Source organism: Schistocerca cancellata, chromosome 1, assembly GCF_023864275.1.
Source record: "Schistocerca cancellata isolate TAMUIC-IGC-003103 chromosome 1, iqSchCanc2.1, whole genome shotgun sequence".
In the NCBI taxonomy this organism is placed as follows: Eukaryota; Metazoa; Arthropoda; class Insecta; order Orthoptera; family Acrididae; genus Schistocerca; species Schistocerca cancellata.
The window spans coordinates 535,578,162-535,592,520 of record NC_064626.1 but is presented as its reverse complement, the minus strand read 5'-3'; the positions used below and the strand labels follow the sequence as shown (position 1 = coordinate 535,592,520).

The following is a 14,359-nucleotide window of genomic DNA, read 5'->3' as shown; positions in this document are numbered from 1 at the left end:
TAATACCATTATACTAAAAAAAGGGGAAGGCAAAGATTCAAAGGAACCGAAATCTTACAGGCAGATTTGTTGGTAAATGTTCTGGCTAAAGTACAGGAAAAGTTGGATGCGATAAACGACGCACTGAACATTGTGAACACCTCAGACATCAACTATGGTATTGGAGCACTGATTCATGAAGCTAGGGCGTTTGACGACCTATGGTAGCCTTTGCTGTTTAAGAGAGTGAAACAGATGGACTATCCCGGGTGTCTCTATCGAAGCCTACGAAACAGGCATGCGCAGTTACAGTGTTCCGGAAAAAAAAATTGTGAAAAACGTCACCAAAAGACCACAGGGCTCCGTTTGCAGTCCAGAGTCCTGCGCTATTGGCATGCATAGAGCCTATGTTATATGCCAATACAAGAGGTAAATTAGAGGAAAATAGCAGGGTAGTTCTTGAAAGACTAAATAGCTGGTGCTTAGAAAACATACTAACCATAGCAGCACACGAAACAATTTACATGTTACTAAAAGCAACATTATCAAGAACGAGAAATCTGAGAAACAAAATAAATGACTATCTTGTGAAAAGGAGTATGTAGGTACCCCGGTATCAACAAGGACGAAAAGCAAAAATTTCATGCACATATAGATCTACATCTACATCCATACTCCGCAAGCCACCTGACGGTGTGTGGTGTAGGGTACCTTGAGTACCTCTATCGGTTCTCCCTTCTATTCCAGTCTCTTATTGTTCGTGGAAAGAAAGATTGTCGGCACGCCTCTGTGTGGGCTCTAATCTCTCTGATTTTATCCTCATGGTCTCTTCGCGAGATATATTGGGAGAGAATAACGCTTTCGCGATTACTAAATGATCCTGTAACGAAGCGCGCTGCTCTCCGTTGGATCTTCTCTATCTATTCTATCAACCCTATGTGGTACGGATCACAAGCAGTTGGTGAACAAGTATACTGTAATATACTTCCTTTGTTTCCGGACTGCATTTACTTAGGATTCTTCCAATGAATCTCAGTCTAGCGTCTGCTTTACCGACGATTAATTTTATATGGTCATTCCATTTTAAATCACTCCTAATGCCTACTCCCAGATAATTTATGGAATTCCAGTTGCTGACCTGATATATTGTAGGTAAATGATAAAGGATCTTTCTTTCTGTGTATTCGCAGCACATTACACTTGTCTACATTGAGATTCAACTGTCATTCCCTACATCAGGCGTCAGTTCTTTGGAGATCCTCCTGCATTTCAGTACAATTTTCCATTGTTACAACCTCTCGATATACTACAGCATCATCCGCAAAAAGCCTCAGTGAACTTCCGTTGTTATCAACAAGGTCATTTATATATATTATGAATAGCAACGGTATTACGACACTCTTACTTCGAAAGACTTCTCTCCATTGAGAATATCTGCATTGAGATATCACCTGCCAGAAAGGCATTAAAATCCTGAACAGAATAGCAACAACTGCCCGAAGAACATTTCAACTGCCACTAAGTGCATTAAGGAAATACGCTATTGTGGGCTACGGGTCGAGCGTTTGGCTCATACAGTCACAAAGTTTAAGGACACCACAGGCTCTACGGCGAACACAGACAAGTGTACTCCTGCGCCTGAAAGGTGCGTATAGAGCAACAGTGTCTGAGATGCTGCTAGTGATGAGGCTACGGCTAGAACTAGCTGTAAGAAAGAGAATTGCACAATATTAGCTCCACTAGAGTGAATAAGGGAAGGTAAGGAAGAGCCACATTGAATAAAGCAATAAATGCATGCTTTGATAGACAATGGTGAGAATGGGACAGAGCAGAAACATGGAGGAGACCTTACCAGTTACCTCATAACACATAAGAAAGTTCAAGAATGTCATGCCTTCTTCCAGCAAAGGGAGTTACACTGTGCCTGTCGAGACATGATCTGTATCCCAGTTGCTTACTGAAAATATCAAAATGGTTCAAATGGCTCTGAGCACTATGGGACTCAACATCTTAGGTCATAAGTCCCCTAGAACTTAGAACTACTTTAACCTAACTAACCTAAGGACATCACACACACCCATGCCCGAGGCAGGATTCGAACCTGCGACCGTAGCAGTCCCGCGGTTCCGGACTGCAGCGCCAGAACCGCTAGACCACCGCGGCCGGCTGAAAATATCACAACGCACGACAACCATTTGTGCATGTGGGGAGTAACCAGCTCCCCGAACCGCGTTGTGTGGGAATATCCCACTAGACAAGATATTCCACACTAAAATCTTTGGTAATACAACAGTCTATAACATTTTTTTTCTTAGTCATCTGTCCCCTGACTAGTTAGATGTGGCCGGCCACGAATTCCACTCCTGTGCCAACCTCTTCATTTCAGTGTAGCACTTGCAACCTACGTCCTCAATTATTTGCTGGATGTATTCGATTATATGTATAATAGTGGGGGTGGAGGATGAGGGCCAGAGGAATGACTTCACACAAAAATTATGAAATCATCATTGGAAGTTAACACAACCTTAAAAACAGGAAGTCTACATATCAGACTTTCGAAAAATGATGGACAGGATGCTTGTCGAAGCAGCCAAATATAAAAGTTTAAAAAGAGAGTACCTAGAATTATTGTAAGTCATCAGTATTTTGGTGGTTCATGGTGTGGGTTCCTGTAGTCATGTCCTAGTTCATGAACCACGGGCAACGTATGAGTGGCCAAGTAAGTGGTCCCGACAGTCGGGATACCAGTTACTTTGGAATAAAGCTGGGCATCTCGGACATATTCTGAGTCGTGGTTACCTTTGTGCTCATACGGCAAAGACTACCAAACCCACCGGTTAGTCCCTCAGCCGTTAGGGGTAAAACCCAATGGGACTCGGGGCAAGTAAGGCTAGCAACCTGCTTCCCTGGTACTTTAAATATGATGCTGGCAACAATCAGAGCAAAATGCCTCGGACCTTTGGAGGTGACGGAGTCTCACCTCTAACTGACAAACCAGGGACTCCTAAGATACGACTTGGCAAACAAATGGTAATGAGATGGGGAGCTATTAATATCAATGGGAGCTACTCTGGGAAGAAGGTAGAGCTGGCAGAGGCTGCAAGTAAGATGGGGCTGGACGTTTTAGCTGTTAGTGACATTCGGGTAAGGGGTGAGAAAGAAGAGGAAGTGGGAGAATACAAGGTCTACCTGTCAGGAGTCAAAGCAGGAATAGCACAATGGGGTGTAGGGCTTTACATCAGGAAAGAAATGGAACCCAGCGTAGTTGCAATAAGGTATGTAAACGAACGACTGATGTGGATAGATTTGACAGTGTCTAGCAAGAAAATTAGGATTGTGTCAGTATATTGGCATTGTGAATGGACAGATCAAGATAAGATGGATAGTTTCTATGAGGCACTCAGTGATGTAGTTGTGAGAGTAAAGGACAAGGACAGTGTTCTGCTCATGGGTGATTTTAACGCCAGGATTGGAAATCGAACAGAAGGGTATGAAAAGGTTATGGGTAAATTTGGAGAGGATATGGAGGCCAACAGGAACGGGAAACAACTCTTGGATTTCTGTGCCAGAATGGGCTTAGTAATCACAAACTCCTTTTTTAAACATAAGAACATTCACCGGTATACTTGGGAAGGCAGGGGAACCAGATCTGTCATTGACTATATAATAACAGATCAGGAATTTAGGAAGGCTGTGAGGGATACACGTGTATTCAGGGGATTCTTTGATGACACTGATCATTATTTAATCTGCAGTGAAATTGGGATTGTGAGGCCGAAAGTGCAGGAGGTCAGGTCCATATGTAGGAGGATAGGAGTGGAGAAACTTCAGGATAAGGAAATCAGACACAAGTACATAACAGCGATCTCAGAAAGGTACCAGTTAGTTGAATGTAGGCAATTACAGTCATTGGAAAAGGAATGGACAAGGTACAGGGACACAGTACTAGAAGTGGCTAAAGAATGTCTTGGAACAGTAGTGTGTAAAAGTAGGATGAAGCAAACAGCTTGGTGGAATGATACAGTCAAGGCAGCCTGTAAAAGGAAAAAGAAGGCGTATCAAAAATGGCTACATACCAGAACCCAGGTAGACAGAGAAAGTTATGTTGAAGAAAGAAACAAAGCCAAACAGATAATTGCAGCATCCAAGAAGAAATCGTGGGAAGACTTTGGAAACAGGTTGGAGACTATGGGTCAAGCTGCTGGAAAACCATTCTGGAGTGTAATTAGCAGTCTTCGAAAGGGAGGTAAGAAGAAAATGACAAGTATTTTGGACAGGTCAGGAAAACTGCTGGTGAATCCTGTGGATGCCTTGGGCAGATGGAGGGAATATTTTGAAGAGTTGCTCAATGTAGGTGAAAATGCGATCAGCAATGTTTCAGATTTCGAGGTAGAATGGGATAGGAATGATGATGGAAATAGGATCACATTTGAGGAAGTGGAAAAAATGGTCAATAGATTGCAGTGCAATAAAGCGGCTGGGGTGGATGAAATTAAGTCAGAACTCATCAAATACAGTGGAATGTCAGGTCTTAAATGGCTACACAGGATAATTGAAATGGCCTGGGAGTCGGGACAGGTTCCATCAGACTGGACAAAAGCAGTAATCACACCAATCTTTAAACATGGAAACAGAAAAGATTGTAACAACTACAGAGGTATCTCTTTAATCAGCGTTGTGAGTAAAATCTTCTCAGGTATTGTTGAAAGGAAAGTGCGATTATTAGTTGAGGACCAATTGGATGAAAATCAGTGTGGGTTTAGGCCTCTTAGAGGTTGTCAGTACCAGATCTTTAGCTTACGGCAAATAATGGAGAAGTGTTATGAGTGGAACAGGGAATTGTATCTATGCTTTATAGATCTAGAAAAGGCATATGACCGGGTTCCTAGGAGGAAGTTATTGTCTGTTCTACAAGATTATGGAATAGGAGGCAGACTTTTGCAAGCAATTAAAGGTCTTTACATGGATAGTCAGGCAGCAGTTAGAGTTGACGGTAAATTGAGTTCATGGTTCAGAGTAGTTTCAGGGGTAAGACAAGGCTGCAACCTGTCTCCACTGTTGTTCATATTATTTATGGATCATATGTTGAAAACAATAGACTGGCTGGGTGAGATTAAGATATGTGAACACAAAATAAGCAGTCTTGCATATGCGGATGACTTAGTTGTGATGGCAGATTCGATTGAAAGTTTGCAAAGTAATATTTCAGAGCTAGATCAGAAATGTAAGGACTATGATATGAAGATTAGCATCTCCAAAACGAAAGTAATGTCAATGGGAAAGAAACATAAACGGATTGAGTGCCAAATAGGAGGAACAAAGTTAGAACAGGTGGACGGTTTCAAGTACTTAGGATGCATATTCTTACAGGATGGCAACATAGTGAAAGAACTGGAAGCGAGGTGTAGCAAAGCTAATGCAGTGAGCGCTCAGCTACGATCTACTCTCTTCTGCAAGAAGGAAGTCAGTACCAAGACTAAGTTATCTGTGCACCATTCAATCTTTCGACCAACTTTGTTGTATGGGAGCGAAAGCTGGGTGGATTCAGGTTACCTTATCAACAAGGTTGAGGTTACGGATATGAAAGTAGCTAGGATGATTGCAGGTACTAGTAGATGGGAACAATGGCAGGAGGGTGTCCACAATGAGGAAATCAAAGAAAAACTGGGAATGAACTCTACAGATGTAGCAGTCACGGCGAACAGGCTTAGATGGTGGGGTCATGTTACACGCATGGCAGAAGCAAGGTTACCCAAGAGACTCATGGATTCAGCAGTAGAGGGTAGGAGGAGTCGGGGCAGACCAAGGAGAAGGTACCTGGATTCGGTTAAGAATGATTTTGAAGTAATAGGTTTAACATCAGAAGAGGCACCAATGTTAGCACTGAATAGGGGATCATGGAGGAACTGTATAAGGGGGGCTATGCTCCAGACTGAACGCTGAAAGGCATAATCAGTCTTAAATGATGATGATGATGATGATGATCAGTATTTTGATTGGTTTGATGTGGCCCGCCACGAATGCCTATCCTGTGACAACCTCTTCATCTCAAAGTGGCACTTGCAACCTAGGTCCTCAATTGTTTGGTGTATGTATTCCAATCTCTGTCGTCCTCCACAGTTCTTACCCTATACAGCTCCCTCTTGTACAACAGAAGTTATTCCCTGATGTATTAACAGATGTCCTAACAACCTGTCCCTTCTTCTTGTCAGAGTTTTCCATATATTCCTTTTCTCACCGATTCTGGGGAGATCCTCCTCATTCCATACCTCATCAGTCCACTTAATTTGCAACATTCTCAAATGCTTCGATTCTCTTCTGTTCCGGTTTTGCCACAGTCCATATTTCACTTCCAAACATACGTTCTCCGAAATTTCTTCCTCAAGTTAAGGCCTATGATTGACACTAACAGACTTCTCTTGCCCAGGAATACCCTTTTCGACTGTGCTAGACTGCTTTTTATGTCTCCCTGCTCCGTTCATCATGAATTATTTTGCTACCTAGGTAACAGAATTCCTTTATTTCATATACTTTGTAATCATCAATCCTGATGTTAGCTTTCCCGCTGTTCTCATTTCTCATTGCTAAATACATTCAACATATCCTATAACTTAGCTTTCACTGAGGATAGCGATGTCATCAGCTAACCTTATCATCGATATCCTTTCATCTTGAGTTTTAATCCCACTCTTAAACCTTCCTTTAATTTCCTTCATCGCTTCTTCGATGTACGAGTATAGACTGAACGCTAGGGGCGAAAGGTTACGTCCTTGTTTTACGCCCCTTTTAATCTGAGTACTTAGTTCTTCGTCTTCCACCCTTCTTGTTCTCTCTTGGTTCTTGTACCTGTTGTATACCATCTGTCTTTCCCTATAGCTCACCCCTATTTTCCTCACAATTTCGAATACTTGCACCATTTTACTTTGTCGAACGCTTTTCCCCGATCGACAAATCCAATGAAGGTGTCTTGATTTTTTTTTAGTCTTGCTTTCACTATCAAATGCAACGTCAGAACTGCCTCTCTGATGCTCTTCCCTTTACTAAAGCCAAACGATCTTCGCCTAACACATCCTCAATTTTCAATTTCCATTCTTCTGTATATTATCCCTGTCAGGAATTTAGATGCATGAGATTTTAAGCTGATTGTGTGATAATTCACTCACTTTTCGGCTCTTGCAATCTTCGGAATAGTACGGATGATGTTTCTCCGAAAGTCAGATTGTATAACGCCAGACTCATACATCTACATACGGAAGTGTACTTCTTCTACTTATTTTCTTTCATCGATCAAGTGAAGTATTTGTTCTGTTATCCATGGTTTCTTCTCAGTTAACTTCCTTATATCTATGTTTTTCTTTCCAACTTCTGTGACTGCCCTTTTTAGAGATGTCCATACCTCCTCAACGGAACTGCCTACTGAGCTCTTCATTATTGCAGTATCTATGGGCTCAGAATCTTCAAGTGTATCTCTTCATTCCTTAGTTCTTCCGTATCCGCCTTCTTTGTACATTGATTCTTTCTGACCAGTCTCTTAAGCTCCAGCTTAGTCTTCATCATCTGATATGTGATCTGAGTCTATATATGCTCCAGGGTGCGCCTTACAAACCAGTAACTTATTCCGGAGTCTCTGCCTGACTATGACGTGATCTAACTGAAATCTTCCCTTATCTCCCGGTCTCTTCCAAGTGGACCTCCTCCGCTTGTTATTCTTGAACAAAGTATTAGCTATTACTAGCTGAAATTTATTGCACAACTCAATTAGTCCTTGTCCTCTCTCATTCTTAGTACGAAGCCCATATTCTCTTGTAACCCTTTTTTTTCACTCCTTCCCTCACAGCCGCATTCCAGTCCCCCATGACCATTAGAATTCCATCTCCCTTTATGTGCTGAATTACCCGTTCAGTACCCTCATATGCATTCTCTATCTCTTCATTTTCGGCTTTCGTCGTCGGCATGCATACGTGAACTATAGTTGTCGGTGGTGGTTTGCTATCGGAACTGATGACAACAACCCTATCGCTGAACTGTTTGCAGTAATTCACTCTCTGCCCTGCCTTCCCAAACATAACGAATCCTCCTAAAACTCAACTGACCAGAAATCCTTGTCTTCTTTCATTATCCCTTCACTGACCCCCCACTACATCTTGATTAAGCCTCTGCATTTCTGTTTTCAGACTATGTAGCTTCCCTACGATGCTCAAACTTTTGACATTCCACGCCTCGACTAGTAGAACGTTTTCCTTTCGTCGTTTATTCACTCTTTTTCTCATGGTCACCTCCCTCTTTTGCAGTCCCCTCTCGAAGATCCGAATGTGGAACTACTCCGGAATCTTTTGCCAATGGAGAAATCATCATGACACTTCTTCAATTACAGCTCACATGTCCTGTGGATACACATTATGTGCCTTTAATACAGTGGTTTCTATTGCTTAATGCATCCTCATGCCGTTGTTCATTGCCGATTCTTCCACCTTTAGAGGCAGTTTCCACCCCAAGATCAAGATAGTGTCCTGAAGCTCTGTCCGCTCTTCCTCTCTCTTTGACAAGGCCGTTGGCAGAACGACGGAGACCTTTTATACCGGAAGTTTTCGCCCTCAATTGACGATGATTTTTTATTCAGGTTTCGAAGGCAGAGTTGAGTTGTTTGGGGGAGGAGACCAAACAACTAGGTCATCGGTCTCATCGGATTCGGAAAGGAAGGGGAAGGAAGTTAGCAGTGCCCTTTCAAAAGAACCAACCCGGCATTTGCCTGGAGCAATTAAGGAAATCACGGAAAACCTAAATCAGGATAGCCGAATGCGTGGTTGAACAGTCGTCCTCCCGAATGCGAATCCAGTGTGCTAACCACTGCGCCACCTCGCTCCGTCCGAAGGCAGGTTTCGAAGACGGGAACGAGGTCGTTTTGATTACCAATCAAAGAATTTAACCCTTTTTATTTAATTTTTTTCGTCACTGTTCCTTCCATTTGTTCGGGGCGGACGTCCCATGATACCCGTTCAAGTTCATCGTTGATCCATTCACTCAGTTTTTTATTATTTTTTTTATTTTTTATTACAGTGGGCAGCTAACTCCTAGAATACGGGTAGTTTCCAATGCACTAAGCAATGAGGAAGTGTGGCATAAGCTAAGCTCGCTGACAGCTAAAATATCGTCTCATGAACCGCATGCCAACATGGCAGAGAGACAAGAAGACGCCATACTTCATGACAACGGGGAGCTCTGTAGTAGAACAGAGAACCTACAACAACCTTCCGGAGGCTGTGAGGAGATGAGCCTCGGGCGGAACAGGAAGGATTTCCTGAGACTCTGACACCCATCTCCCAATCTCCTCACCTTGAGCGGCACAGGGACATAGCCGCTGGGAATCTTGAGTTGTGCCTCAAAGCACCACCGGGTAGCTGTCTAGAATTATGAATTACAAAATTTGTGATCCAGTAATGAAACAGTGTGTAGTAGACCAGAAGCATATGCATTTTTATTCCAGATGAACATATCTGTGTGCGCCAGATAGCCAAATGCTAGTATGTAAACTTTTTTTCTGTTCTAAAAATGATTAATTTTTTAAATTTTTTACGTAGAAAATTTACGCAGATTTTTTCCCCTTAACCACCGTAATGCTTAGTTATACCAACCTCTTTTGAAATTATGCTAAAATTTTATGTGCTATATTCGTGTGGAACATTTGGTCTGTTCTAGTCTCTAGATGACAAACTGAAAGAAAATAGCAACACAAGTTCCTCATCTGGTCTGATTAAATTAGTTATGATCAGATGATGGTTATCACAACCGAAAATAGTCACCACGAATACAAAGAAAAGTAATTTCCGCTTAGATGTCTCTTATTATTCTCGCATAAAGTAAAAATCGCTGAAGTTCCAAAATGTTACCCAAATTTCTTATTCCTTTTTTCTCATACTCCTTTCAGTACCCGCTGCCATCCCCTCATTGTTTAACCTGAACAGCCGCAATTGCTGATCATCACAAAGAAAATATATTTTCGTGGTTGAAAAATGAGATCAATAGTACCCGTGTCCGTTGTGGACGGGATTTTAAAAGAAAAGAACTTTTTGATTCCACGATTGTCTCCCAATAGCTGAATCATAAATCCAGTGGAAATGATTTGAAACATAACCAAAAACAGCATCTGCATGAAATATCAAGAGTCTTTCGTTAAAAACTTCTAAGGGTGGTGAGGAATTGCAATCACATCGGGGACCTTTCGGGAGTGTAACTGGCCCAAACTTTCTCTTCATGGACGATAAAACTAAACGAGTCTGCTCTTATCTGTTCTGGAGAATGAATTCTTGTTGTTATCCATTGAAGGCCTGACCATCGAGCTCTTCGGAAGGATGAATGCAACGCAAAACAGAAAAGGCAGCCCATCAACCGCCTTAATCAATGGAATCGGTTGTTAGCAGCGCTCTTGGATCACTTCACAAAGATGATGCCACGTTGATGCAAAGCTGGTTTGTCACTGTGCAGGAGTTTTTCAGGTTTTGCCATTTTAAAACGTGCTTACGTTGGCTTGACAACTCTTACAGTTACAGTTTTTGGACATTATTGGATGCTAAATTGGTTGTAATAGATCTTTACCTCGCTCTCTAACGCTCTCATCCTCCTGTACAAAAAAATATGCTGTCTTCTTCATTTTGTTTAATATGTGGAGTCTAGTGAAGTATAGTTTCCCAAGTCACCTGATACCTACTTTTTGTGGATTTACACTCAATTTAAGTTAATTAAAATAAACACATGCGCAACTTACTTTGAGGAATCTGCTGATGATGCGAAGGTCCGGAATTATGTGGGACGCTCCTCAAAGAAGACACTGTAACAGACACACAGCAAAAATTATATCAACTTTTAAGGTACAATTGCGCATTTACTAAAATCTGAACATTGAATCAGGCAGTAGAATCATCATGTCTTTCCCACATGATGTAATGTCGGCAGACAAGTGAAGAACCTAGCAGTACATTAAACACAGTGGTCAGTTTACAAACGTGATAGAACTGTAGTGTTTTAGTTAACTGTAGGGTTTTAGCTAAACGTTCCAGAAGAAGTCATCAGTGATATTTTCAGTCACCAAATGCTCCCCTGCGTCAAGTTCTTCGTCTCAGATTAGCTCTTACATCCGACGTCCTCAATTATTTGTTGGAAATACCACAATAAAAGTGTACCCCTGTATATTTTACCCTCTACAGTTCCCTCTAGTACCATGGAAGTTATTCCCTGATGTCTTCACAAATATCCTGTCATCCTCTCCTTCTTATTGCTTCTTCTTGTCGGTGTTTTCCGTGTGTTCCTTTTCTCGTCTATTCTGTTTGTACGTGACAGAGTAGCGCTTGTAAGTAGGCTGTTTAGGTTTTTATGTTGGTAACGCCACGTAGAGCTCTATATGAAAATCACTAACTGTGCTGTGTGATGGCTGTGGTTGGTTTGCATTGTTGGAGTATATGCTACTGTAGTGTTGGGCAGTTGGCCGTTAACAGCGCGTAGCGTTGCGCAGTTGGAGGTGAGCCGCCAGCAGTGGTGGCTGTGGTGAGAGAGATGGCGGAATTTTGAGAGCGGACGATCTGGACGTGTCCATCAGAAAGAGTAAATTTGTAATATTGAATATCATGGACTGATATATATATATATATATTATGACTTTTGAACACTATTAAGGTAAATACATTGTTTGTTCTCTATCCAAATCTTTCATTTGTTAACTATGCCTATCAATAGTTAGTGCCTTCAGTAGTTTGAATCTTTTATTTAGCTGGCAGTAGTGGCGCTCGCTGTATTGCAGTAGTTCGAGTAACGAAGATTTTTGTGAGGTAAGTGATTTGTGAAACGTATAGGTTAATGGTAGTCAGGGCCATTCTGTTGTAGGGATTATTGAAAGTCAGATTGCGTTGCGCTAAAAATATTGGCTGTCAGTTTAGTGTTGATCAGAATAAGTAAAGATCGAAATGTCTGAGTACGTTCAGTTCTGCTCAGATGTTTGAAAATCAAATAATGTAAGAGGTTTATCAGCACAGTAATTCATTAATTTTTCTAAGGGGACGTTTCACGCTGAAAGCTGCAACAAACCATTGAATACCGTAACTACAACTACATCTGTTATTCACGTTAACAGGTCTTATATTTTGTAATGCCTTCAGCATAACGTAACTATTATTAGGCGAATCTTCAACGACTATCAAATTCATACCGAATTTAAGTAAATCTGACCCTTCACAACTGACTGAGGACACTTATGGGCGGAAAATACCAAGTTTCTGACATCATTATTAGCATACAAATAAGTCTCTCTTTCATAATTCACTGTACATCCCCAACTTCAGAAATACACATCCATGTTTTCCAATATAATCTACCGCCTTCCATCAGTTGGTACTTCGGGTTTTGCTTATTTCATCGAATACTGAGAAGAATTTCTTTTTCTTTCAACATGGCTGTATACACTAACTATAAGCATTTAATTTTCATTATAACTTGCAGTAGCTTCCACATTGTACACTATGTGATCAAAAGTCTACAGACACCTGGCTGAAAATGAGTCACAAGTTCGTGGCACCCTCCATCGGTTATGCTGGAATTCAGAATGGTGTTGGCCCACAGTTACCCTTGATGAGAGTTTCCACTATTCCAGGCATACGTTCAATCAGGTGCTGGAAGGTTTCTTGGGGAATGGCAGCTCTTTCTTCACGTAATGCTACACTGAGGAGAGGTATCGATGTCGGTCGGTGAGGCCTGGCACGAAGTCGGCGTTCCAAAACATCCCAAAGGTGTTCTATAGGATTCAGGTCAGGACACTGTGCAGGCCATTCCATTACAGGGATGTTATTGTCGTGTAATCACTCCGCCACAGGCCGTGCATTATGAACAGGTGCTCGATCGTGTTGAAAGATGCAATGGCCATCCCCGAATTAGTCTTCAACAGTGGAAAGCAAGAAGGTGCTTAAAACAACAATGTAGGCCTTTGCTGTGATAGTGGCACAAAAAACAAGTGGTGCAAGACCCCTCCACGAAAAACACGACCATACCATAACACTACCGCTTCCGAATTTTACTGTTGGCACTACACACGTTGGCAGATGACATCCACCGGGCATTCGCCATACCCACACCCCGCCAAGAACAAGAGCACGTGAGTTTCTTCTTCCTTCTACACAGGCCACGCAGGAAGAAATTTTGCAACCAGCTACAAAGAACATATTGATGCCCTTCGACTCAAAAAGTTAAGTAAGTCCAATTTTGCATCACATGTTGCTCATCATGAACACTCTGTTGATGATATCAATAACAGTCTTTCTGTCCCCTGAGAAAGGACTACAGATGGACCTGCTTGAACAATTAGAAATTTTCATCCACAAATTAAAATCACCACAAAAAATCCTGAATGAACACACTGAGTCAACGCAAAACCTTTTCTTCCAGAATTTCCAGGGCTTCTTGGCACCAAAAAAACCACAAAAATGATAATAATTCACCGTCTTGCATAAATCTTGTTCTTCTTGGTGTGCAATGACTATGATATTCCGTAACTTACAAAACGTTTTTAATTATGTATTAAATATTCACCTCTAGCTATTTACCTTTTGTATGCAGTTAGCAACATTTACTGAAATGTAAAATCTATACTCGTAACATTAGCATCATAATAAAATGCAACTCTGGCCAAAGACTATTATGTATTAAAGTGCAGTATCTGTCATATCCATATTCTTTGTAAAAACATCCAATGTTTACATCCTGTGAGCCAATTTAAAACGAGGAGGAGCTACATACTGTGTTTATTTGTGTACGAAGCTTAATAATGCACGTTATAAGAGCGATCTGATGTGAATACGACAAGGCAGTGCACTGTAAGTACCTAAAACATAAAAACTTTCTGATTCGTAAATGTTTCCTCACCGATTACTGAATTTCCGTCATTTCCGCCAGCAGCACCAGCACTGCATCTAGTACACATGGTCCACAAGACAATGTTTCTGTAACCCCTCCATCTGAAGATGAACCTGCAGTGGCTCGAAAACGTGTTCATGGCTGAATAAATCGTAAAAAAGCGACTGGTTGCCTATTTATTACCAGATAAACGCCAAAATAATATTAATTGTGGTTAGATGGTGGTTATCATAACTGAAACTGGTCACCATCGATGGAAAATCAAAATCGTTGAAGTTCCAACACGTTACCAAAATTACTTAGTCCTTTTCTCTTACGTCCCAGTCTTACTTTCACTTCCCACCGCCATTCCCTGATCACCTATCTCTAACAGCCACGAGCGTTCATCCTCACAAAGAAAATACATTTTATTGGTTGAAAAATGGAGACAATAATACCTGTGTCCACTGTGCACAGATTTTTTCGAAAAATACTTTTTTGATTCGAC

The 14,359-nt window shown here is 41.4% G+C and overlaps 1 protein-coding gene across 1 annotated transcript in view; it reads right to left on the bottom strand.

Annotated features, from left to right (window-relative positions):
* LOC126179512 (inter-alpha-trypsin inhibitor heavy chain H4-like) overlaps positions 1-14,359 on the bottom strand; it is a 123,306-nt gene that overhangs the window by 14,237 nt on the left and 94,710 nt on the right. The window contains exon 14 of the mRNA XM_049924613.1: positions 10,742-10,804. Coding sequence (XP_049780570.1) covers positions 10,742-10,804 — 63 coding nt within the window. The remainder of the gene's footprint in view (positions 1-10,741; positions 10,805-14,359) is intronic.